The 27,311-nt window shown below is 42.0% G+C and overlaps 1 protein-coding gene across 5 annotated transcripts in view; it reads left to right on the forward strand.

The window, feature by feature from the left end:
• pou2f1 (POU class 2 homeobox 1) overlaps nucleotides 1-27,311 on the forward strand; it is a 116,453-nt gene that overhangs the window by 62,309 nt on the left and 26,833 nt on the right. For 4 of the 5 annotated variants that reach the window (XM_033033398.1, XM_033033399.1, XM_033033402.1 and 1 more), the window contains 8 exons: nucleotides 5,045-5,101; nucleotides 12,757-12,879; nucleotides 13,674-13,850; nucleotides 14,233-14,371; nucleotides 16,569-16,663; nucleotides 18,640-18,816; nucleotides 19,775-19,916; nucleotides 23,672-23,817. In XM_033033398.1, the coding sequence (XP_032889289.1) occupies nucleotides 5,045-5,101; nucleotides 12,757-12,879; nucleotides 13,674-13,850; nucleotides 14,233-14,371; nucleotides 16,569-16,663; nucleotides 18,640-18,816; nucleotides 19,775-19,916; nucleotides 23,672-23,817 (1,056 nt within the window). Of the gene's footprint in view, nucleotides 1-5,044; nucleotides 5,102-6,851; nucleotides 6,888-12,756; nucleotides 12,880-13,673; nucleotides 13,851-14,232; nucleotides 14,372-16,568; nucleotides 16,664-18,639; nucleotides 18,817-19,774; nucleotides 19,917-23,671; nucleotides 23,818-27,311 lie in introns of those variants that run through there. The other variant, XM_033033403.1, reaches the window with a different exon arrangement.

Consider the following 27,311-nt stretch of genomic DNA (forward strand, 5'->3'; position numbering starts at 1 on the left):
TTTCTCCAAAGGATGCTATATTGTGCCAAAACGCGTATAATTTGGTGCCCAAGTTTGTTTCATACCGCACCTTCGAGCACCTAGTGATGGTGTAATATGTTGGAGGTCGCTGTTGTTAAAGAATGTACAGTTTTACTAACAACACAGGTGATGCTTTCTAGTCCATATAAAAGGAATCATTGCCAAACATGTCACGCGGTTGAAATTGGGAGTGTGTTGAAGAGAGAGGACATAGAAGCATAGAAATTAGGTGCAGGAGTAGGCCATTCGGCCCTTCGAGCCTGCACCGCCATTCAATATGATCATGGCTGATCATCCAACTCAGTATCCTGTACCTGCCTTCTCTCCATACCCTCTGATCCCCTTAGCCTGAGGACATTGGCAGCTGTGGTCCAGTTGGCTACGACATTGTGAGATGAGGCAGTGTACTGTCCCTGTGCATATGTAGAAAAGTAAATATAACCCAAATGCTAGAAAGACTTGAGGTCAGAGAAATGGTTACAATTATATCAATGACCTTGAGTCAGTTTAGCTATTTATGTACTTTTTTAATAAGTGACAAATTAAAGCAGTGGGGAAACAAATACCAGAAAGCAAGATAGGAGGTAGAAATCTGGAAAGATTAAATGATGAGGGATGAAGGTACAAGCCTGAAGAGAATGGTAATAAGCAAAGGGAAGAAATGATGGAGGAAGTATCAGAATATTATCACATGGCAGTTAATCTCTTTTTAAAAATGGCTTGTATTCTGACATAGTGGAACTGATTTTTAAGTTTAGAAATCTGTAAAGGGTGTCAGTTGCCTAGTTTTTTCAACTAGCGTGTACGGGGTGATGTAGAATGGAGAATGCATTATACATTAATTAAAAAAAAAAAAAATTTAAATATATTATATATATATATTTACTATATATATATTTACTAATATATATATGTTCAGTTTATAAATATTGTGGGGTACCAGAGGAGGTGATGTAGAAGACGTTGGTCTCTGGATGGGGTTGGACATTTTTGATCCATTTAAAACACTTTGAGGTATCTTTCTTTATATTTTGCACTGGACTGGAGTGGTATAGTGTATGAAACTGAGATGATAGAGGTCAGAATAGGAGTAGAGACTTGCATTGAACAGGAATTAACGTGCAACCATGCTTGTGGCAGTCCAAAAAAGAAAAATACCCCAAAACTGAAAATTAAAGATCTATTTGGAAATTCTTGCATCGTTCAGAAAATGTTAACTTGAATTTTTCTTGGTATGTTTCTGTTTGTAGATGGTAGATTTTTTAAATGAGCATCACAATGATACAAATCAACTGCTGAGATTTTAACCCTTTATGGATTTGCATAAAATGACAAAATGATAGGAATATTATACTGAGATTTAGACCCTTTATGGATTTGCTTGTAATTACAAAGTTGTAGGATTAGGAATAAAAACAAGCTTCTTATCCAATGGGCTGACAACAAAACCCCTTTAAAAGACGATACGGAGTTGTTTTGGACTGAGTTCCATAATAAAAATGGAACTTATTGGATTTTATTATCCAATGTGGCAACAATGCCTTAAAGACAAAATGCTGGAGTAATTCTGTGGGTCAGGTAAGATTTCTGGGGAATATGGATAGCTGACATTTCGGGTAGGGGTCCTTCTTTAGACTGTTGCTTAGCTTTCGGATAATTCATCAATGTATTGATCATATCAGTGAATATTTGGTATAAGACAATGCCTTATCTAGTAACTCAATTCATGTTACATTGAGAACAGGACGTTTAATTATATTCTCGAACCACAGATAAACTAGTCTCTGGTTATGCAAAGACTCATCTCCATTTTTCATCATCGTTTACTGCATAAATCCATTTATGGGTGTAAAATGACAGAGTAATATTGTATGCCCAGCCCTTAATTTTGGAGGGAAAAAAAAATCAAAATGTTGGAAGCACTAAGCAAGTTGGGACACATTTGCTGAAAGAGTAATAGTAACGCTTCAATTTAAGACACTTTGTAGTGCAAATCAATAAAGGGAGCAATACTGATTAAGAAATGCACAAGAAAAGCAAACAAAAGCTGGAGTTCTTTGCTAAAGAGGGAATTGAAAGGGGGTGATGTTGTGAAATTTGTTTGGTAGTGGTTAGAATTTGGAACTCACATGTATAGGAAGTACTAACGGAAGCTTTATAAGCACATAAGGAAGAGTGAAACAACATACATCAATGATCTGGATGAAGGGGTGGTAAATTGGATTAGTAAGTATGCGGATGATACCAAGATGGGGGGGTGTTGTGGATAATGAGGAGGATTTCCAAAGTCTACAGAGTGATTTAGGCCATTTGGAAAAATGGGCTGAAAGATGGCAGATGGAGTTTAATGCTGATAAATGTGAGGTGTTACACCTTGACAGGACAAATCAAAATAGGACGTACATGATAAATGGTAGGGAATTGAAGAATACAGTTGAACAGAGGGATCTGGGAATAACCGTGCATAGTTCCTTGAAGGTGGAATCTCATATAGATAGGGTGGTAAAGAAAGCTTTTGGTATGCTAGCCTTTATAAATCAGAGCATTGAGTATAGAAGCTGGGATGCAATGTTAAAATTGTACAAGGCATTGGTGAGACCAAATCTGGAGTATGGTGTACAATTTTGGTCGCCCAATTATAGGAAGGATGTCAACAAAATAGAGAGAGTACAGAGGAGATTTACTAGAATGTTGCCTGGGTTTCAACAACGAAGTTACAGAGATAGGTTGAATAAGTTAGATCTTTATTCTCTGGAGCGCAGAAGGTTAAGGGGGGACTTGATAGAGGTCTTTAAAATGATGAGAGGGATAGACAGAGTTGATGTGATCAAGCTTTTCCCTTTGAGAATAGGGAAGATTCAAACAAGAGGACATGACTTCAGAATTAAGGGACAGAAGTTTAGGGGTAACATGAGGGGGAACTTCTTTACTCAGAGAGTGGTAGCGGTGTGGAATGAGCTTCCAGTGGAAGTGGTGGCGGCAGGTTCGTTGGTATCATTTAAAAATAAATTGGATAGGCATATGGATGAGAAGGCAATGGAGGGTTATGGTATGAGTGCAGGCAGGTGGGACTAAGGGAAAAAAGTTGTTCGGCACGGACTTGTAGGGCCGAGATGGCCTGTTTCCGTGCTGTAATTGTTATATGGTTATACTGATAAGGTTAACTGATGCAAAAGCAGAATGATATATAGACCATAAATACCTCCAATTACTGTAAATTTTACCAAACAAAACAACTCGAAGATTTTGAAAACACTTGTGCTATAAAACTTTTCACATTAACACTTGCTAAATGGACAAGCATACACACAATTCTTTTATCAAATGTGCAAACATTTTATTATATTATTGGGAAAATTAATGCACTTTAATGTTTATTACACTGTAAAATCATATATTTTGCAGTATTTATTTTTACTCAGATTTTCCATAAAATAAGATCTGTTAATATAGTCTGGATATTTCACTTTGGTTTACTATGCTTTTGCCTCTCTTGGGCTGAAATAATATGAATAGCCTCTCCCTCCCCCCGTCTCCCAAAATGTGGACACATGTGCTGGGGGACCACAATGCACATAACCCATATTTCCATAGTTTAATAACAGGATAGTGTCGAGGCATTTTTCAAATTTTTTTTGCAGATAGTCATAAAGAGATAAGTATGGAAGTGGACCCATTGGCCCATTGTGTTGTGATGATCATCAATCACTCGTTTATACTTGTCCGACATTAATAGCTTTATTATTCACCCTACATTCTCACCAACTCTCGAAGATTCTACCACTCACTTCCACAATAGGGGCAATTTACAAAGGCCAATTAATGTACCAACTGCATAGTTTGGGATGTGAGAGGAAACCCACGTGATCATATGGAGAAGGTGCGATCTCCACCTGGACAGCGCCTGAGATCAGGATTGAACCGTGGTTCTCTGGTACAATGAGGCAGGAGCTCTACTAGCTGCTCCACTGCAGCGCAATAGAGTCACGTCTACATCCAAACTACTTTTGAGGTCAACTTCTGAGAATTGTTTTTTAAACATATTTTAACCATATATAACAAACTACAGATGTTTTTAATAAAGTTTAAAGTCACAAAGTGGATTTTGTTTCTACAAATGCCTCGATGCCTCTTTGCTGCTCCATTTACTGATGCTCTGCTGCCTCCTTGGTGGCTCCTTCTCTGCTATCTTGCATTTGCCACATTCTGATGCTCCTCTCCATCTTGCCGATGATCTCAGCAGCTTACTGAAGCGAGCATGTTGGAAATACTGAGCAATCAGGCAGCATTTGTTGGGTCAAAAGAGCTGATGCGAGATCATCGATCTGAAGCATGCACTGCTTTTTTTTTTCTGTTTCCACAGATATGACCCAACTTGCTGAGTATTTCCTGCATTTTCTGTCTTGTTTTTGAATTAATTAAATATTGAAATATTAGCATTTTGTGTTTTTTCAACATTAAAAGCATTTGATCCTCGATATAATTGGTGAGGAGAAGGGGTTTGTCATGTGAATAGTTCAATTAAAAGTCAGCAGTAATTAGGACTCTATGGAACGGCTAATACAAAGGTAAACCCTTCCCCCAGAAACAGTGTCCAAAGATAAGACTTTAAACCATTCAGAATAATACTTCCCACAACAGATTTTGTTTTCAAGCTAATCATTACATCTTCCTGTGGGAGAAGACATTTTCTACTGCCGTTAGCCAGTCAGGAAGCTGGGTACATTTCTTTCCCGACTGTTCAGTAGCCACAACACTTTATAGCATCAGCTTTATCTGGGATTCCTTCATGTTTGTGTACAGGGTAGACCTGAGGGATGGCTCACTGGAAAGAGGAAATGGGTTGTGAGGGGGGGGGACGACACACATTTACACTGAAGCTGGCAACTTAAACCCGTCATAGATCGGCAAAGGCATTTGAAGACTAATATTACTTAAACCAGTTTTTATTGTCAGTTTGCAATCCTAATTGGGTCGCATGTTACACATTCATCAATATATTTTTTACTCTGTGATATTACAGGTGCAACTTCCTGGAGCAACTTTGCAATCAACTGCGTCACAAACATTAAATGTACAGGTAGGCTACTTTATTATGGACTACTTGCCCTTGCATGTACTCAATGCAGTTTGGTGAGGTCATGGGTATATATGGTGTCGCATTAGCTGCTTCATTGTTGGAACAGGGACTTTCTTGCTTTCCTATTTGTTAAGGGCTTGGGAAGGTGCAGAAAGTTATTTGCTACCAAAATAGTGACATCCCTTTTGGTTTTGTCAAAAGCTATTCAGGGTGGCTGTAGCAAACGTCAATTTTGGAGTCTCAGAATGGCAAACAAATTTAGTTCCACCCGGCAGTTTTGGTATCCTGCAATTATCCTGGGTGTAAATAGACAGTTCATCAATATTTAATTCTAAACATTGCTATTAGAACCAAAAATACAGATTATGTCTTAAATGTTTGTGAAGTAAGTAATTAATTAAAATTAAGTAGATGTAAAACAATTTGGCTCCATCGGCAACGATTAGTTTGTCATTGTTAGAAGGCAGAATACAAAAGATGCTCAAATTACACATGATGAGAGGAGCCATGTTCAAATCACAACTGACCACTATTTTGTGAGATTAAAGATCGCTCTCAGTATGGAAGGCAACCCAAATGCCAGAGTGGCAATGTGACATTGAAACATCCTCACTACACCAAGAACACCTCCACGCACAGCGCATAGATAAATTGCACCTGTACACCTGAAGATGAGCACTTGGAAACTCTCAGACAGACCATTCACTGATTGCCAGGATTCCATTGGCCTTGCTACCTGTCATCATCAAAACTGGAATGGACGCATTACCATTGAGGTCACGGCTGTCTTGGATCAGAAAATGAAAGCTTGCTGTGGCTGGCAAAACCATTCATCGTCTAATCAAAAGCAGAACTCTTTCTACAAGCTGAATGTAAAGGGTTTTAGTCAGCAGCAGGAGGATGAGGAAAATGCTCGCTCTGTGTGTTTTAACAAGCTTTTGCTTTATACAGTGAGAATTAAAAGTTGAATCAGAAGAATAAAGCACTAAATAATTTCACGGTCAAAGTCTTTTTATCTGCTAAGTGAGCTAATTGAATAAAGAGAGAGGCATCGTAGGATCACTTGCAAGTTTTGTGCCATGTGAGAACTCCAGGGCATTTCCTTTGTATATAATATTGTTGGTGTGATTTGGTTACCCTGCTGTTTGAGAGCAAAGTCAGAGAGCAAATATTTTGACAAGGACAAAAATTAGTTGGATAGTTAAGAAGAGACTTGGGGCCTTCCCTGCTTCAATCAGTAGTTGGTTCTGATGGGTAGAGAGGTCCACTCCCCTTGGGCGTGCAGCACCAGCTGAGAACACAGCACCATGGATAGGCAGGAGAAAGTTCAAGGGCAACATGTATATGTTTCTATCGTTAGCGGAGGACAAAAAGTTCAAATGGGAGTAAAGTTGATAAACAGGACATGATCAATTTTATTCCTGGCCCTTCCATCTTTGACAGTGGGTAAATTACCAAGCCCAGATGAAATACATCTCAGCAGAAGCAAGGGAAGAAATAGCAGAAGCTGTGCTCATTATTTTTCAGTCATCCCCAGCCACAGGAATGTATATACGATTGGACAACTTCTAATCTGTACAGTCGTTCACAGAGAGGAAGGGATTAAGTGTGTGTTATCTTAAAGGGCCTGTCCCACTTTCCCAACCTAATTCACAACCTTTTTTACTCGTGAACATTTTTCATCATGCTAGAAAAACGCCCTGACCTACTTGATGCCACGAGTACCTACGACTAGCATCACGGCCTGCTACGACCTACCTACGACCTCGTGACGACCATGCTGCGAGTATAAGTCAAGGGCAAACTCGGCAGAGGTCGTGAAAGTGGGAGAAATAATTACGGTGATAAGCACATCATCAAAATCCAATCAGAGCAATTGCATAAACCTTTGTTTAGAAAGACCCAGGTTAATCAAGGCCAGTCAAATGGATTTCTGGAGGGATGTTAATGTCCATTAAACTTGATTACATTTTTTATGAGCCAACAGGACAGTTTATGATGTGGTCAATGTTGATATTTTCAAGCCTTTTGACAAGCTCCTGATTGGAGCACTGCTTTAAAAAAAAAAAAGATCTAAAGTGAGGGAATACCAGGAAGGGTAGTAAATTGGATCTATAACAGGCTTCGAAGCAGAAAGTGGAAGCTAATGAGTGAGTATGGATGATTTCATGACTAGAAGGCTATTCCATTAGAGGTTCACAGTATCCAGTAGCTTTTTGTTCTGCCCAATAATTTGGACTTTAGAGAGGGCACGACAGAGTGTTTACTGACGGTAAAACATTGTCAGTAGGTTTGGCCGGGAGGAAGAAAACATGGCTTTTTCCAGCCGTATGTTGCTGGTCTGGTCAAATATGTTGCAAATTTGCAAATTGATTGATTGATAGAATTTATTGCCACACAACCAGGGTCGGTGGAATTTTGGGTTGTCAGCAGCGGTACAATAATAAAGAACACACAACCACAATAAAAATATAACACAAACATCCACCACAGCATTCATCACTGTGGTGGAAGGCACAACATTTGGCCAGTCCTACTCCATTTTCCCCCGTGATCGGGACCTCCACCCTCCGCAGCCGTTGCTGTGGGCGTCCAGATGGTAAAGGACAAAGTCAAAGGCAAGGTAAGTCCAGGATCGGCTGTTCCCCACCGGAGACCGCGGCTTCAGGTTGGTGTAGGCCGCAGGCCGGCGGTCGAAGATTTAAGGTTCCTGCCGCTCCGCAGCCAGAAGCATCGCAGACCGCAGGGCCGGTGGTCGAAGCTCCCCTCCAGGGGTGATGGTAAGTCCATGCCGGACCCGCGGTAGAAGTTGGCCGCGGGCCGGCAGTGATGGCTTCTTCTTTCCCCGGATCCCCCACGAGTGATCCCGGGCTGCAGACGCCGCGCCAGCTGGAGCTCTGCAGACCGTGCTTCAGGCTGCCGGCTGCCGCGGGCCAGCGAAACGGAACGCTCCCCTCCAGCTCGCTCCATGCCGAGAGTCCACGCTGCGCCCGCCGCTGAAGCCCCGGGCGCGTCTCCGGGAAAGGCCGCGCCGATCCTTGCTGTTAGGCCACGGGGGAGGCGACCTGGAAAAAGTCGCCTCTCCGTGGAGGAGGCAGCCGAAACGGTTTCCCCCTTACCCCCCCCCCCCCCCACACCACCCCCCACACCGAGAAACATCAAAAACATACTTTAAAACATACTAAAAAAAATTAAAAAGTTGAAAAAACTAACGCGCTGCTGACAGGCTGCTGCCATTGCAGCGCCCCCTACCTACCTATATAAATGCAGTTTATTCGAGAAAAGTCGCTAATGTGTTGCCTCTGTGGCGATGAGAGAAGACGAGGGGATGTGAAATAAATGAGAATGTGTTGAGATGTGTGCAGGAACAGACCTCGGCGTGCATGTTCATAAATTCTTCAAGGGAGCATGACCGATAGGTAAGGTGCTTATAAAAAAAAAATCAAAACATCCACGATGCTCACCAGTATTAGCCCAGATATAAGAATAAGGAAGTTATGCTAAAATGGTGTATAGTGCTGCTTAACTAACTGTTCCAGTGCAATTCGAAGCACAAGAAAGATGTAATTCTGAATCTGATGGACAGAATACAGAAGGTCATTGTGCAGATATTGTATGATGTAGCAATAGAAGCTGGGTTTCTCACAAGCAGGTGAGAAGCCTGATTTAACCCTTGCATTACACATGGCTGGACTCATTTAGCTGTGAGGAAACATTGGATAGGTTACGTTTTTTTCCCCCTTTGGAACTGAAGAAAGTAGAGACTTGAAGCAGATAAAATTGAGGGGCATAATTAATGAGCCAGAATAAATAGGAAGGGCCTGTTCCCTTATCTCAGGAGTTATAGGCTTGCGTTGGGTGAGGAGAGATGGTGGCACATAAAATGGTGAAAGAACTCAAGAAAATAGGAGCAGGAGGAAGCTATGAAGTCCTTCAAGCTTGCTCTACCATTATAATTATGGGGCTGCGATATGCTGCCTCAACTTCTATGTGCCATTTCTTCCATACCACTATCGAATATTTATCCACCTCCACTTTAAATATCTCTGGTGATCCAGCTTTCTCCACCCACGAGACTGTTCCGGAGATTCACCATGTCCAGGTCCTCCCCCTATAACTCTATGGCCCCACCCCCTTTTCTCCAGTGACACAATTGCTTTTATAACACAATTTTCTGTAACACAAGGTTTCTTAGGAATGCATCAGATGTTATAGCAGAACTACTTGTATAAGGAAACTTATCCCTCCGTTCGTGAAGGTAAATGTAGATAAGAAAGGGAGACCTAACCTTGTTTGCCACCGGCATGGCGCTGGAATCAGAGCCCTTAAGGGCCTGACACACACGTACACGAACACGCATACGCCCACGCACACGCACGCACACACACAGCGGGGGCCTGGGAAAGCGGGGGAGCGCTGTCTGAAATTCTCACGGTGCAAAGCCAAGGTGATACAGAAGGTTAAAGGCTAGCGCCGTGTACGGTAAGTCCCTTAAAAGAGCGGGGAGGGGAAAAGGAGTGGAGAAACTTTTAAGAAGCCAGACAACTTTTAATAAGCCAGAGATACACAGCTGTGTAGTTTGGCGGGCATTTAACATCACAGGACGGTTTTCCTTGGTTCTGAAAACTCGTGCTTACGTGTTTTTTCCCCCAATGAGCTAATGAAAATGCAAAGGAGATGAACTAAAACTACCTACGGCTACCTCGACTACCTACAACGACATGGCGACCCCACTACCACTGCACCTAGACTACAGGATTATCGATTTTCTCCATGCGACCAATTTTTGGTCGCAGAATATTTTTCAACATGTTGAAAAATTTGCGGCGACCATACTGAGGCCGCGACTAGTTCCCAGAATGCGGGAACTCCTCGCGACCATGAAGGAGACTCACCAGAGAGCACCAGCGACCATGTGGCGATTATGAGGCGAGCGCAAAGTCTCCTGCACTCGACTAGAAAGTCACCTAAGTGGGACATGCCCTTTAATCACTGAAGCACCAAAGAAAATCAACACTGTGAAAGTGATCCTCCACCCTAAAAGATTGTTGTTGCTGTAGTGGGTATTCCTAATTATAGTATCTCACTGAATGTAATACCAAAACGCAAATGATGGAAATAGCCAGCAGCAAGTAATGTGGAGAGGAACCAAATACTGTTGATGATGATGATGTTACTTGATTGTCACTTATCCACATTGATATCTTATTTTTCTTCATGGTTGTTCAAAACATGAAGAATCACATCAAGTGAAACATCAGTTCATTTAAAAAAAAATATGGATTTGGATGATTTGGAACTCTAAAATGTAATTATGCTTCATAAAATTGATTTTCTTAAATGGAAATAATTCATAACTCTCTCACAGCCAATTCTTCCATCTCTGTTAAGAATTGCGGGTCCATAATTTGTCAAACCGGGAATGAGTCGGTTAACGGTTGATGAGTGTTTGTCGGCACTGGGCCTGTACTCGAAGAAGAATGAGGGGGGGGTGGGGGGCTCATTGAAACATACAGAATAGTGAAAGGCTTGGATGGAGGGGATGTTTCCACTAGTGGGAGAGTCTAGGACTAGAGGTCACAGCCTCAGAATTAAAGGATGTTCTTTTAGGAAGGAGATGAGGAGAAATTTATTTAGCCAGAGGGTGGTGAATCTGTGGAATTCTTTTGACACAGAATGCTGTGGCGGCCAAGTCAGTGGATAATTTTAAGGCAGAGATAGATAGATTCTTGATTAGTACAGGTGTCAGGGGTTATGGGGAGAAGGCAGGAGAATGAGGTTAGGAGGGAGAGATAGATCAGCCATGATTGAATGGCAGAGTAGGATGGGCCAAATGGCCTAATTCTACTATTCCAGATGACTTTATGACCAGACATCGCCTTTTTCAGTGTGTAGCCACACCAGGCATCTTTCCAGTTTGATTCATCCCGTGTTCCTCATTGCTTTTCTCTAGAGTTCAACCGAAACTCTTGCTTCATAAAGTCACAGAAACATACAGCACAGAAATGTGCCCTCCTCGTCCATGTGATGTCCTCTGAACTCCTTTAAATTTCTCCCCGCTCTCCTTGACAAGATTCCTGCAACTCAGTTAATGCTGTCTTTCCGATAATCTGTTCCAACTATTTGCTATCTTTGCCCACTTTGTGCTGGATTGGAATAACTTTTGAGTAAAATCTTGGTATGCAGAGGGAAGTCTCCACGCAGTTGGTCCTGGGAAAGAATTACAGTTGCAATTATTTCACTTTGCCAGCAGATGGTGGCAGCAGTATGAATAAAATAGCAGCTGTGACATGTGATTTTTGCAGTCAGTCCAGGTCCTCTCCAGGCTATGAATGACCAACATTTACAGCCCATACAGACAAGTGAGCATTTGGGAGAGTGGTGGGATGCATTCGCCAACTGCAGAGAGGCTGCAGGCATCCCCTGCTGCGAGGAAAACCTGCACATGGTGTATCTGATTGATTGAGTTAAACGCTGTGGTTTGACTACACATTGCCCTTGCCTGATCTACGTTTTATTTAAACATATTGCGGGGCGATCCATTTCTAACTTGCTAACAGTACTCGGGAATGGAACCTTGTAACTTAATAATGACCTCTTCTGGATTGTTCAACTTCTAATGGAGGCTAAGCATTATCTTAACCTAAATGCAAAATTTATAGGAGGGAATTTTTACTTCACTTTTGAGCTAATTAATGCTTATTTTTGATGGGAGCGAAAATATAAATAATTTATCATTACTTGGGGTTTGTTGAATATTTCTATTTGCCCCCGCAGCCATTTATCTGCATCAGTTAGATCGAGACTTTGGTGCTGAATTGTGGCTGTTCTGTGTTGTTTCATGTCTATGTTTTGTTCTGGAGCTGCAACCCATCAGACTGACAGGAAATGAATCCTGTTTTACAAATGAAGGAATAAGGAGGCAGGTACAATAACAAAATTAAAAAGGCACTTGGACAGGTACAGGATAGGTTTAGTGTCCGAAGGAAGTGCTGATGCTGGTTTAAACCAAAGATAGACACAAATAGCTGGAGTAACTCAGCATCTCAGGAGAAAAGGGACCTATTCCTTTTCTTCTGAGATGCTGTCTGACCCGCTGAGTTACTCCAGCTTTTTGTCTTAGGATAGGTTTGGAATGATATGTGCTAAACGCAGGCAGGTGGGGCTAGTGTTGAAGGGGCATGTTGGTCGGTGTGGGCAAGTTTAAAGAAATATGGGCTGAAGGGCCTGGTTCCGTGCTGTATAACTCTAATGATAGTTGGACAAATTAACATGGACATCAAAGGAACATCATGTGTGAAATGGGTTTTTGTTAATGGACAGAAAGTGGGTGGTAAAATTCAAGATGAAAATCAATGCAAAATAGTTCATGAGCTACTTTAACATTGGCAAATTTCAAACCATTGCAAAATAATTTGAACACTAGGGAGTTTAGGCCTTTATCTTCCAGTCACAAGAGGACCTCTAATGTTGAGGAATTTTGAGGTGAGTTAATGGTGATACATTTGGTCATTGATTAACATGAATATTTTTTAGTTCCATTGAATTGGAAATTTAGATATTGATTCAATCAATGGTCAACCCATTCAGGGTTTACTTTTTCAAGAAATCTATTAGTAAAAATGATCTAACCAATTCCACTTGGTATTTTTAAGGTAAAAAATGAGGAATCGGATTCCTCGTCCCAGCATACAATAACTCAGCCATCACTTCAATCATCGTTACAGAACGTCCTACCGCAGACACAGCTCATGCTTGCTGGAGGCCAGATCACCGGGGTAGGTTGACGCTGTTTTCAGCTTAAAGGTCCAAACCTACTTGAATTTCTATGGTTGATTCTATTGAGTTATATTATCAGCGTAGGTTCACGAGATTGATCCCTGGGATGACGGGACTGTCATATGAGGAAAGATTGAAAAGACTAGGCTTGTATTCACTGGCGTTTAGAAGGCTGAGGGGGGATCTTATAGAAACATATAAAATTATAAATGGACTGGACAAGCTAGATGCAGGAAAAATGTTCCCAAAGTTGGGCGAGTCCAGAACCAGGGGCCACAGTCTTAGAATAAAGGGGAGGTCATTTAAGACTGAGGTAAGAAAAAACTTTTTCACCCAGAGAGTTGTGAATTTATGGAATTCCCTGCCACAGAGGGCAGTGGAGGCCAAGTCACGGAATGGATTTAAGAGAGAGTTAGATAGAGCTCTAGGGGCTAGTGGAGTCAAGGGATATGGGGAGAAGGCAGGCACGGGTTATTGATAGGGGACGATCAGCCATGATCACAATGAATGGTGGTGCTGGCTCGAAGGGCCGAATGGCCTCCTCCTGCACCTATTTTCTATGTTTCTATCACCAACAAAAACAATGTCATGTAACAATACGCCATTTTGCAGTTAAAGGAGTATTTGTCAGCAAGACTTTGAATATCTGTTTTAATTTGTTATATTGCAGATAGGTGAACAGCCTAGAGACATGCACTACTCCTCCATGTGTGGCTGTGAACATGAGAATAGGTGCTGTTGAGGACGACACACGCCATATAATCCTACTTTGTGATTTATTTTTCCCCTACAGTTAACGTTGACAACGGCGCAGCAGCAGTTGTTAATCCAGCAAGCGCAGGCCCAGCTACTGGCTGCTGCAGTCCAACACTCAGCAAATCAGCAGCATAATGCCGCAGGAGCCACCATCTCTGCCACGGCAGCAACTCCTATGGCACAAATACCCATCGGTCAACCAATCCAAATACAAGTATGCAAGCACACCCTTTATTTCTCTGCGTTTTATGGCCTCGGAAACTTTGCCTTTGGAAGGAGTTGATTTGAAACTGTCGGTTACCAAATCAGTACATCATCTTCCGATGTTATTTTAATAATGAAAACACTTAGAACAAAGCAAACATATGCAGCTAATGCAAGATTTTTTTTTAGATGAATTTTTAGGGGCTTTCTATACAAATTGACTATTCAGTAATAGATTTTGATCAAATTGTCACAAATCAAAATCATCTTTTGCATTTTAGAATTTTTCAATTGACTTCTAAAATAATTGTTTTATGATTCCGAAAGTCAATCATCTGGGTAATTTATTCTTAAAATATACTTTTCTCAACATACCCTTTATTCTCTTGCAGGATCTGCAACAGTTGCAGCAGTTGCAGCAACAGAACTTGAATCTGCAGCAGTTTGTCCTGGTGCAGCCGGGTCACCCAATCACCACCAACCTGCAACCAACGCAGTTCATCATCTCACAAACTCCACAGGGACAGCAAGGTGAAGGGGTTTGTTAACCTAGGAAGAAATAAAATCAGAGAAAGCTCCAATGTTTTGTACATTGAGTGAAGGAGGAATTGTGAAAATACTCTCTGAAGGAAGCTTGGGTTTGGAGAATGGGTTACAAAGTTAGTTGATTCTTCATATCTCTGAATGCTTTTACCACAAACAAGTATCCTTTCCTGGCAGGGTGGCACAGCGGTTGAGTTGCTGCCTTCCAGCGGATTAGTGTGCCAGAGACCAGGGTTCGATCCTGGCCATGAGTGCTTGTTTGTACGTTCTCCCCTTGACTTGCGTGGGTTTCCTCCAAGAACTTCGGTTTTCTCCCACACTCCAAAGACGCACAGGTTTGTAGGTTAATTGGCTTGGTATAAATGTGAAAATTGTCCCTCGTGGACCGCTGGTCGGTGCGGACACGGTGGGCCGAAGGGCCTAATCTGAGGAAGGACATTCTTGCCATAGAGGGAGTACAGAGAAGGTTCACCAGACTGATTCCTGGGATGTCAGGACTTTCATATGAAGAAAGACTGGATAGACTCTGCTTGTACTAGCTAGAATTTAGAAGATTGAGGGGGGATCTTATAGAAACTTACAACATTCTTAAGGGGATGGACAGGTTAGATGCAGGAAGATTGTTCCCGATGTTGGGGAAGTCCAGAACAAGGGGTCACAGTTTAAGCATAAAGGGGAAATCTTTTAGGACTGAGATGAGAAAAACATTTTTTACACAGATAGTGGTGAATCTCTGGAACTCTCTGCCACAGAATGTAGTTGAGGCCAGTTCATTGGCTATATTTAAGAGGGAGTTAGATGTGGCCCTTGTGGCTAAAGGGATCAGGGGGTATGGAGAGAAAGCAGGTACAGGATACTGAGTTGGATGATCAGCCATGATCATATTGAATGGCAGCGCAGGCTCGAAGGGCCGAATGGCCTACTCCTGCACCTATTGTCTATGTTTCCCTACTGTATCTCTAAACTAAACTAAATTGAACTGAAAGAGAGGTTCTTAAGCATTTCCGCAGGTGATGCTGCTAATTTGTGGTGATTTAGTTTTTGAAACCAACCAAAACTGACAAACCTCTGAAGTTCCCTTTGTTACGAGGGTTCTGTTTTGCCTTAAACTGTTGCGCTTGTGCTTTGTTCCGACTGATTACGATAAATGGAACAAAAAGTTCATATCAGCAAAAAATATTCAATGAATTAAAGCAACTGACGGACAAGGGATTCTATAATTCAGACAGCTGCGTACTATACCAGCTGCATACCAAAAACATCGAGTATTCTTTGGGAAAACTTAGAGGTTTTGGGGAAAATTTGCTTTAAAAGTTTGTCACAAATTAGAAAAGAACCCCTTATACAAGATGGTATACAAGATGCTCATTAATTGCTACAAACTTGTCTCCTCAGTGTTGGTAAACTAAGCAATTTGTTCGCCTATTAACAATTGAAATACAGTAAGCCCCCGTCTTTATGGACCTCTTTATAACAGATATTGGGTATAGTGAGTGGACCTCTCCCCCGGGCACCAGTAGGCCTGGGCTGACAACATGGCTACATTCCAATACAATACAATACAATACAATTTATTTGTTGTCATTTGAACCCAGAGGTTCAAACGAAATTTGGTTTCTGCAGTCATACAAACAAGAAGAACCAAGACACAAAACAATTCACACGAACATCCATCAAAGTGAATCTCCTCCTCACTGTGATGGAAGGCAAAGTCTTATCTCTCCCCTGCACTCCTCGTTCTCCTCCCGATGTCGGAGTCAAAGCCCCCGGCATACAAACGAGACAAAAAAAAAAAAAACGACAGACGGACTGCAGAGGCCGCTGCGACGTGAGTCGCGCCGCCCACCCGAAGTGGGCAGCGTGACTGGGTGCCGGACCAAGAGACTCGACCCAAAGTTTCTCAGGTTCTGCCTGAACTTCTGAGTTAATCCAGCACTTTGTGTCCCTTTATGTATCTTGTACATTTCCACTTCTTATACAATGATAATCTCTTACTCGGTTTTAGTGGTCAATTGGCAATAACAAACACCCCACCACATCCTCGGTCCGTTATAATGAGAGTTTACTGTATACCCGTAGCATATACAATGAACGGGTGGGCCTCTGTATCTTTCAATTGAGCATGTGATAAATTTAAAGTGTTGTGGCTATTTTCATGAATGATGTCCTTTCATTTCCATGCTAGGTCTCATACAAACCCAGAACCTTCTACAACAACTACCTCAGCAAAGCCAAGCCAACCTCCTGCAGGCTCAGCCAAACATCACCTTCAGCACGCAGGTCAGTTTGATAGGACTGACTATGCACTAACATTATCTTCAGACATCGGTAGTTTCACTAAACAATCCTGTTTTTGCCTTTACAAAAGTTGACATAACATTTGATAATGCAATTTCACATTCCAGACTAATAATGATTTAAGATCTTTTGTATAATTCAGAATTTTAAGTCATCCTAAATCTCATTAATCCATTTGCCAGATATTACGTAATGTTAGTTTCAATCAATCAATCAGATTTATTAATCACATACACAATAAAGTGCAGTGAAATGAATTTTGCCAGCTGTGGCACAATCAAAAAAGAACACACAATACACAATAAAAATTGAACACCAACATCCACCACAGCATTCTTCACTGTGGTGGAAGGCCTCCTCCATTGTTCCCCCGTGGTCGGGGCCATAAACCTCAGCAGTCGCCACTGCAGGCGGCCAGATGTACAGGCCCTCTCGTTGGAACAGTAAGTCCCAAATCGGCGCTTCCCTACCGAAGACGGCGGCTTCAGGATGTTGTAGGCCACAGGCCGGCGGTCGGAGCTCTTCCAAAGGTATCCCTTGCAAGGGATCCCGCTCCGGATGGTAAGTCCACACCACGCCCGCGGCTAGAAGCTCCGCGGCTTCAGGATGTTATTGGCCGCGGGCCAGCGGTCAGAGCTCTTCTCCAGCGATCCTTAGCGAGGGCTCCCAGGCTCTGGATGCCGCGCCCGCGGCCAGAAGCTCCGCAGACTGTAGGCTTCAGGCTGTAACCGTCCATGGGCCAGCGATCAGAGCACTCCCTTCTGGCGACCCCGGCAAGGACTCGCCCGCTCCGCGATGAAAAGTCCACGCCGCGCCCGCTGCTGAAACTCCGGGCACGACTCCGGGAAAGGCCGCACCAATCCATGGCGTTAGGCCATGAGGGAGGCAACATGGAAAAAGTCGCCTCTCCGTGGAGGAGACAACTGAAAGCGGTTCCCCCCTCCCCCCCCCCCCCTCACCACACCCCACATAAGACACACTAAGAGACATTAAAACACACATTTGAACACACTAAAAAATACAAAAAAAGTTGAGATGACGAACATGCTGCTGGCAGGGCATCCGTCTCGCAGCGTCCCCACCGACCAATTTGTTATTTGTTATTCATATTTGTTATCAATTCATATTTGTTATCAATTTCTCATGTTAAAATGTGTTAGGTTTAGGCTTATATAATCATGTGTACCAAGGTACAGCGAAGAGCTTTGTTTTGCATGCTATCAGATCAGATATACTATACATAAATACAATCAAGTCAAACTTAAGTATAAAAGGTAGAGCAAAGGGGAAGATAGAGTGCAGAATATAGCTCTCGGCATTGTTGCCCACAAGTTCCATACACATAGTCCAATGGGGTAGAGATGAATTGGACAGTAACCTTGTGTATGGAAGGACCGTCAAGAAGCCTGATAATGGAGGGGAAGACACTGTTCCTAAGTCTGGTGGTGTGCACTTTCAAGCTTTTGTATCTTCTGCCTGATGTGAGCAGGGAGAAGTGCGAGTGATCGGGGGCGGAATCTGATTATGTTGCCAGCTTTTCCAAGGCAGCGTGTAATGTAGACGGAGTCATTGGTGCGGAACCTGGGCTGTGTGACGTTAATTATTTTGCCTTCACCACTTGATCAGACTTGTAGTGTACCTGAGGACATTTCTAGCAAAGATAGTTCCTTCCTAAGATGTATTTGAGCCAAAGTACTGTGCCCTCCATAATGTGCGACAAAGACCCATCATTTATTTATTTACCTCTGTACTTCACACTTTGAGATTTGTAATAGAAAAAAATCACATGTGGTTAAAGTGCACATTGTCAGATTTTAATAAAGGCCATTTTTATACATTTTGGTTTCACTGAGCGCAGAGCAACCTGAATTGTAACGTCTTTTTGCCTTAGACTGATAATCTATCATAACTCTTTAATTCTCAGTTATTATAAATAAATAAAACCTGGATCTTTTCAGCCAGCAACACCGACACGCACAACAATAGCAACGGCTCCTATCCAGTCGGTTCAGCAGAGCCTGTCGACACCAAAGCGCGTAGATACTCCGAATATAGAGGAACCGAGTGACCTTGAGGAACTTGAACAGTTTGCCAAGACGTTTAAACAGAGACGTATCAAACTCGGGTTCACTCAGGTAGGAAAACTGCCTTGCGGTTTTTCTTATAGTTTGCACAATGAATCATGTGGGCAATGTTGTCGGCAAACATGATGTTAAATAAGTGAGTTCGGTATTCCGAAAAACGCAAGGAGTCTCATGGGATTTGTCAAAGGTCGTAAGCTATAATGGGGAAATAAATCTCAGCGCTATAGATACAGTGAGTATACTTTTGATCCGATTTGTTGTATTTTTTTTAAGCTTGTATTTGTCATGGCTGATACAAAGTACCAAGATATGAAGCTGGAAGATTTTATGTCATGGAAAGTCGATGCTTTGAAGATTTTTTTAACGGAGAGGGGGTTAAAAAAAACAGGATGAAAAGCTGAACTTGCAGCTCTTGCTGTAGCTGCAGCAATTTAAATCAGTACAAAGAACTCCTTAAAGTTTATTGAAAATGATAGAAATCATACATTTCATTTCCCCACTCCAAGAAAAAAAACGCGTGTCATTTATCTTGGCGTTCTCGCTCACCAATAAGAACGGGAAAAACATTGCAGCTTTGTACAAAGGCAAAATAAATGTGACTATTTAATAGTTTCAAACCCTATCTAGAATAATGAAAGATCCAAAATATGGAGGAAATAAAGCCCTGTTTACACAAAGCTAGGGGGAACCCGGGGGGGGGGGGAACTGGACCTGCTCTCATCCGCAGAACTGCGCCTCATTTGCAACCAGGATCAATCCCATGTCCCAGCAGCCGCAAGCGCTGCCGAACCGCCACTTGACTGTTCCCGGTTCTCGGGAATTGTGTTCATTCCAAGGAAATATAATTCCGTTGTCTGCTGCTACTAATCCCATGATTTTCTTTTGAGCTATGTAAATAAAATGTATCTGTTTAGATTTTGGTGTGGCGTTATTGCTTTTCTATTTATATTGTATAAAATGTATTGCAGTATTAAAGAACTTTTACTCCATTCCCCACATCTCTTGTCAGGGTGATGTAGGACTTGCCATGGGAAAACTCTATGGAAATGATTTCAGCCAAACTACAATCTCTCGTTTTGAAGCCTTGAACCTCAGCTTTAAGAACATGTGCAAGCTCAAACCATTGCTTGAAAAGTGGTTGAATGATGCAGGTTTGAGAGCTTTTCTCCCCTTTTCTCTTTACCCTGTGTTAAGGGTTAATCAGTTAAACATTGTTCAATTATCAGCTTTGCATATATTTCACATCATCTTTGAGGATGGTGAACTGCAGTAGACATTTTGTAGCTTCAGAGAAGAATCCTTTCATTTTTCAAACTAGTATAAGGTTGTTGGATGGGTTTTAATGTACGCATCTAACTTGTAAGCAACATTGCAAAACTGATTATCCGGCCATTGTCATTTTATTATTTGTTAGAATATCAAATTGCTGCTTATTGAAAATGTTTTGCTGTTACTGACTCTCGTGAATGGTTGTGCAGCACCTTGGGACATCCTATGGTGATGAAAGACCGAATGGAAATGCAAGCCTGTTCCCTTCAACTAATACTAAAAGTTATTTCTGGTATTATTAAAGACTCAATGGAAAAGCAAACTAAGCAACTAGCTTAATGACTGTGTTAACACTGCACAGTATCAAGAGATTACTTTGAGTTGATTCCGATCCTGTTTTTCTCAGTAATAAAATTTTAATTAGGGTATAATCTTGTGAAAGATCGTAATAAAAGATAAATGTTTTATAAATCCTTCAGAGAGACAGCTATTAACTAGTAACTTGGGATTCCATTTGGAGGCAAGATTATGTTAATGGTGCTCTCGTGGTCCAATCAGACACAGGACAGTGTTATTGCTGCAACTTTGATATCATATACAGCATGGATACAGGCCCTTCAGCCCAACTCATCCATGCTGACCAAGACGCCCATCTAAGCTGGAGCCATCCCTCTAAACCTTTCCTGTCCATGTACCTGTCCAAGTGTCTTCTAAATGCTGTTATAGTATCTGCCTCAACTACCTCCTCTGGCTGCCCATTCCATATACCCACCACCCTCTGAGTGAAAGATACATGAAAGGATTTTTTTTGATATGATACTTGCCAGCATCTCTAAATATGGAGCAGGTTGTGTGTTTAATGTCATGGCCATTCATAGAGAGGATCTTGTGTGCTTTTTTTAATCAACTCGAACCTGACCTGTTATCTTCAGGGTTACATGAGCAGGTTCTCTGCTCCTCTGCACTTTGCAGCATTCTCAGCATTATAATGTTACCTGTCTGAAGAAGGTTCGCAACCCAAAACGCCATCCGTCCATTCTCTTCAAGAGTCAAGAGTGTTTTATTGTCTTATGTCCCAGATAGAACAATTAAATTCTTGCTTGCTGCAGCACAACAGAATATGTAAATATAGTATTGTACATAACGGGAGAAAGAAAAAAAGATCATTCTGTGTGTATACACATGCACACGTACTCAATAAACAAACAAACAATTATAGTGCAATAATAATAATAGTCTATTGTAATTCAGAGCTTATTTGTTGTCGTGTTTAATAGCCTGATGGCTGAAGGGAAGAAGCTGTTCCTGAACCTGGACGTTACAGTTTTCAGGCTCCTGTACCTTCTTCCCGATGGCAATGGTGAAATGAGTGTGTGGCCAGGATGGTGTGGGTCTCTGATGATATTGGCTGAATTTTTGAAGCAGCGACTTCGATAAATCCCTTCGACGGTGGGGAGGTCAGAGCCGGTGATGTACTGGGCAGTGGACACAACTTTTTGCAGTCTTTTCTGCTCCCGGACGTTCAAGTTGCCGAACCAGACCATGATGCAACCACTCAATATGCTCTCTACTGTGCACCTGTAGAAGTTCAAGAGAATCCTCTTTGACATACCGAATCTCCGTAATCTTCTCAGGAAGTAGAGGCGCTGATGTGCTTTCTTTATAATTGCATCAGTGTGCTGGGTCCAGGAAATATCTTCGGAAATTTGTAACGCCCAGGAACTTGAAGTATTTGACTCTCTCCACCATTGTCCCATTGATGTAAACAGGATTGTGGGTCCTCATCCTTCCTCTTCCAAAGTCCACAATCAATTCCTTGGTTTTGCTGGTGTTGAGAGCCAGGTTGTTGTGCTGACACCATTTGGTCAATCGGTCGATTTCACTTCTATACTATGTCTCATCACTATCTGTAATTCGTCCCACAACAGTGGCGCGTTGGCAAACTTGATTATGGAGTTTGCACTATGTCTGGCTACACAGTCATGAGTATAGAGTGAGTAGAGCAGGGGGCTGAGCACACAGCCATGAGGTGCTCCCGTACTAATTGTGACTGACTATGAAGTATTTCTGCCAATTTGAACCGACTGTGGTCTGTGGATGAGGAAGTCGAGGATCCAGTTGAAGAGGGATGCGCAAGTTCCGTGAGCTTGGTAACCAGCTTTTTTTTTCTTTTTTTTTTAAATCAAAAATATTTATTCAAATAGTAAAATAGTATTTACAATACAATAAAACAAAACACCACCATAATACAAGACGAACAAATATGCTAAGCAACTGCTAAACAACTATATTGCAATCCTTGTCCAGGATACATTCAACCCCCCTCGGTGCCCAGCGGTCGCGGGACTCCCTCAGGGTGCCCGTAGACAGGGCGTATTCTCTTTCTATACGCACCCGGGCACGGACGTATCCCCGGAAAAGGGACAGGCAGCTTGGAGGGATGATGGTATTAAACGCCGAGCTGTAGTCTATAAACAACAGCCTGGCGTAAGTGTTTTTATTGTCCAAGTGGTCCAATGCGGAGTGGAGAGCCAGTGAGATCACGTCCTCCGTTGACCTGTTGTGGCGGTAGGCAAACTGTAGTGGGTCGAGGTTCTTGTCAAGGTAGGAGTTGATATGTACCATAACCAACCTCTCAAAGCATTTCATCACCACAGACGTTAGTGCCACTGGTCGATAGTCATTGAGGCACGTCACCTTGCTCTTCTTGGACACCGGTATTATTGATGGCCTTTTAAAGCAGGTGGGAACCTCAGACCTCAATAATGAGAGGTTGAAAATGTCCACAAAAACTCCAGCCAGTTGGTCTGCACAGGTTTTGAGAACTCGACCGGGTATACCATCAGGTCCTGGCGCTTTCCGAGGGTTCACCGCCCTGAAGGATCTTCTGACGTCAGCGTCTGCCTGTGACTGTAATACCATCACGGCGAATGGGGGCTCGGGAAGGCACATCAGTATTCTCCCTATCAAAGCGTGCGTAGAACGCATTGAGCTCGTCAGCGAGTGATGCTTCGCTGTCGTTTGAGCTGCTTCCTGATTTTGCCTTGTAGGAGGTGATGGCTTTCAAGCCCTGCCACAGTTGCCGAACAGAGCAGGTGCCTTTTGCCCTTTTTGCTGGCCTTTTTCAAGGTCGTATTCACAGATGCTGCCTGACCTTCTGAGTGCTAAAAGCATTTTCAAAATGCCATTCCTCACTTTTGCAATCGATACCTTACTTAAACAAGATTCCTGATTCCTATCCCTGCACTTGATATTTTATTTGTTTTATTTTGCTGAAGAGTTTTATAACGCTGTGTCATTGACTCAACTTCCTGTGTATGCATTTAGCTCAATATTAACACGTTGGGGTGAAAGTGCCACAGGTTCCTGCTGAGTCCCCTTAACATATGACTCCACAATCAATAGACCAAACTGATTTCTTTAGATGTATAAGAATATACCAATGGGATGCTGCCTCAACTTTCAACTATTTGAGCATTTAAGCATAACCAGTGGGTTGGTTGATCAATTTGCGAATAAACTTTGTTTATAACCATTATATTTGTCGAAATTTGCGGAAATAATTGAATGAATTGATCAAATGGATTGAAATCAGTTTGTTTTTTGTTTTGTTCAATGTTGTTTTTGCTTTTAACAGAAAATTTGTCGGTAGACTCTGCACTGTCAAACCCCAGTTCCCTGGCATCTCCAGGTCTGGGAATCGAAGGGCTGAGCCGCAGGAGAAAGAAACGCACCAGCATAGAGACCAATGTTCGAGTGGCCTTAGAAAAGAGTTTCCTGGAGGTCAGTCAATGGTCATGCTGAAAGCATTTTACAATCCCATTTGGGGGCTGTTGAGTTACTGGCTGCAGCAGTTTCTTGTCATGATACGCATATTTACCAATTTGAGTTTACTTTCTTAATTTGTAATCATTAATTATTTTGTCGTTAGTCTGCTTGACAGAGACAAGTGCAAGTAGTTTAGAAGGATGAGGGGGAACCTTATAGAAACATATAAAATTATAAAAGGACTGGACAAGCTAGATGCAGGAAAAATGTTCCCAATGTTGGGCGAGTCCAGAACCAGGGGCCACAGTCTTAGAATAAAGGAGAGGCCATTTAAGACTGAGGTGAGAAAAAACTTTTTCACCCAGAGAGTTGTGAATTTGTGGAATTCCCTGCCACAGAGGGCAGTGGAGGCCAAGTCACTGGATGGATTTAAGAGAGAGTTAGATAGAGCTCTAGGGGCTAGTGGAATCTAGGGATATGGGGAGAAGGCAGGCACGGGTTATTGATAGGGGACGATCAACCATGATCACAATGAATGGCGGTGCTGGCTCGAAGGGCAGAATGGTCTCCTCCTGCACCTATTTTCTATGTATCTATGTTAGTGAGCTTCACTCCTGCACCACTGAGGCTGTGGTTCTTGGCTTGCTACACCTTATCTGCAGGGAGAAGGTGGACAGAGCATAACTAGTGGATGTGTTGTCGGAGGTGAATCATGGTTTGGGCTCTGTGTGAAATTCAGAATCAAGGCTTCTGCTGCTGCCGTGCCCCTTGCTTTCTCATACAACCTCATATCAAGTTAGAGTTCATCGCATCTGGGCAGTCAGCTGTCTCAGGCCATTACTGCTGCTGACAGATTGTTGAGTACAATCATAATTAGCATTATTATTATTATTATTATAAAAGGGTCCTGTCACAAAATGTCACCTATCAATGTTCTCCAGAGATGCTGCCTGACCTGCTGAGTTACTCCAGCACTTTGTGTCTAAATTTGGTATAAGCCAGCATCTGCAATACATTCCTGCAATACGGTATGCTTGCCTTCATTGGTCGGGGCATTGAGTATAATAGTCAGGAAGTCATGATATAGCTTTAAAGGACTTTGGTTAGGTCGCATTTGTAGTATTGTGTCCATCTCTACTCTGGTATCTTTTTTGGTATTAAACCAGAATCTGTGTTTCTTATACTACATTATGTTGCCTTTATTAAAATCTGCCGTTAATTCAATATGTAGACAATTTATATTTATTAACCTGTTTTTCTCTGTTATGCTCAATTATTGCATCCTTATATACAAAATAGAGTGTTTATTAGTTTGCATTCATTGCATGCAAAGATTTAATTGACAAACCAGGTGATTGTATATGAAAGCAGAATTAATATATCATTCTGAAGTTTCTGCTGACTTCAATTGGATGTTTATTATGCAAAGAAACCCCAAACTACTCCTTGAAGGTTATCAAATCAAACAAAAGGGAAATATTGTAGTAGTTGGATTTCTGTTTACTTGAAGCAATGTCTCTCTACAGGAACATATCCTACTTACTTAAGCATGGAGAATTAGGGTATGTATTCACCAGAGTCAGTACCACATAAAAGATGATTGCTTGAGGGATTTATAGTTGAAGATATCTAGATCTCAGAATTCCCAGTGTCTTGTAGGGATTAAAATTATGCTTATTGTTTGAAAGTACTTATCAGCATCATAAAGTTTCAGAAGCATTTGTTTCTCTGCCCTGAACACATTAAATAAATAGCATTTACTTGTTTTAATTTATTTTTTTGTATCACGTTCATTGAACGGTACAGCACAAGAACTGGCTCTTGCACCCACAATGTTTGTGTCAACTATGATGTCAATTTAAAATGTACAAATGCCTACATGGTCTATATCTCTCCATTCCGCTGCTGTTCACATGTTTTGTCTAAACGCCTCTTGAAAGTTGCTATCTTATCTGCTACCATCACTTCCCTTGGCAGCATGTTCCAGGCACCAACCACTCTCTGTGAGGGGACAACATTGCCTTGTAAATCTCTTTTTGTCCATGCCGACCAAAATGCCCCAATACGCTAGCCCCATTTCCTCACGTAGGGGCCATGTTCCTCTAAACCGTTCCTAAATACCTATCCAAATATGTTTTAAATGGTGTTATTGCACCTGCATCAACTACTTCCTTTGGCAACTTGTTCCACATTCCACCACCCTCTGTGTGGAAAAAGTTGCCCCCATTAAATCTTCCTCCTCTCACCTTAAACTTTGACTAGTTAGTGTAAAGTCTCTTTTGTCTTGTATAGTATTTAAATTATAATTTAAATCTCTTTTGCCGTTAACCTATTTTGACCTGTCAACCAGGAACAATCTACAAACAGTTGCAATGATTGAAATTTCGACTGATTTCAAATTTATTTTCAAAATGGTTTCACATTTTAAATTTGAAAAGAAAACAATGATTTCAATGGGGCACACCACTTTAAATTCCCCACGTAGCAACTGTGTTTCAAGTGACAATATGTAAACGATCAGTGCCACTTTTGGAATATTGTAGAATTATAATTTAAAAAATGAATGGGCCAGAAATCGCTACCATTTTAGTTCTGCACCAAACTGCTGTGATTTATCTCTAAGTGTCGGGAAATTTAACGCAACCTCAAAAATGCACAGATCCCTACCTTGAGCACTGGAGGAGATCAGTAGGTCAGGTAGCATCTGGGGAGGGAATGGACAGGCAACATTTCAGCTTGGACCATTCTTCAGACTGATAGTTGGGGGGAGAAGGTTGGAAGAGAAAGATGGGGGTGGGACAAAGCCTGGCAAGTCTAACATATTGCTTATAGTTCACTGGGGATTTTCTGACTAGCATTGACCATTGAAGTAGTTATGTTGGGACAACTTCTTCTGCAGTTGTATAGGGCTCTGGCGAGACCACATCTGGAGTATTTGATCTCCTAATTTGAAGAAGGACATCCTTGTGATTGAGGCAGTGCAGCGTAGGTTCACGAGATTGATCCCTGGGATGGCGGGACTGTCATATGAGGAAAGATTGAAAAGACTAGGCTTGTATTCACTGGAGTTTAGAAGGATGAGGGGGTATCTTATAGAAACATATACAATTATAAAAGGACTGGACAAGCTAGATGCAGGAAAAAAGTTCCCAATGTTGGGCAAGTCCAGAACCAGGGGCCACAGTCTTAGAATAAAAGGGAAGCCATTTAAGACTGAGGTGAGAAAAAACTTTTTCACCCAGAGAGTTGGGAATTTGTGGAATTTCCTGACACAGAGGGCAGTGGAGGCCAAGTCACTGGATGGATTTAAGAGAGAGTTAAATAGAGCTCTAGGGGCTAGTGGAATCAAGGGATATGGGGAGAAGGCAGGCACAGGTTATTGATTGGGGATGATCAGCCATGATCACAATGAATGGCGGTGCTGGCTCGAAGGGCTGAATGGCCTCCTCCTGCACCTATTATCTATGTTTCTATCTGCCTGCAATATCTATACCTGCTTATAGAGAGGA

The sequence above is a fragment of the Amblyraja radiata genome, chromosome 14, assembly GCF_010909765.2.
Source record: "Amblyraja radiata isolate CabotCenter1 chromosome 14, sAmbRad1.1.pri, whole genome shotgun sequence".
NCBI classification, from domain to species: Eukaryota; Metazoa; Chordata; class Chondrichthyes; order Rajiformes; family Rajidae; genus Amblyraja; species Amblyraja radiata.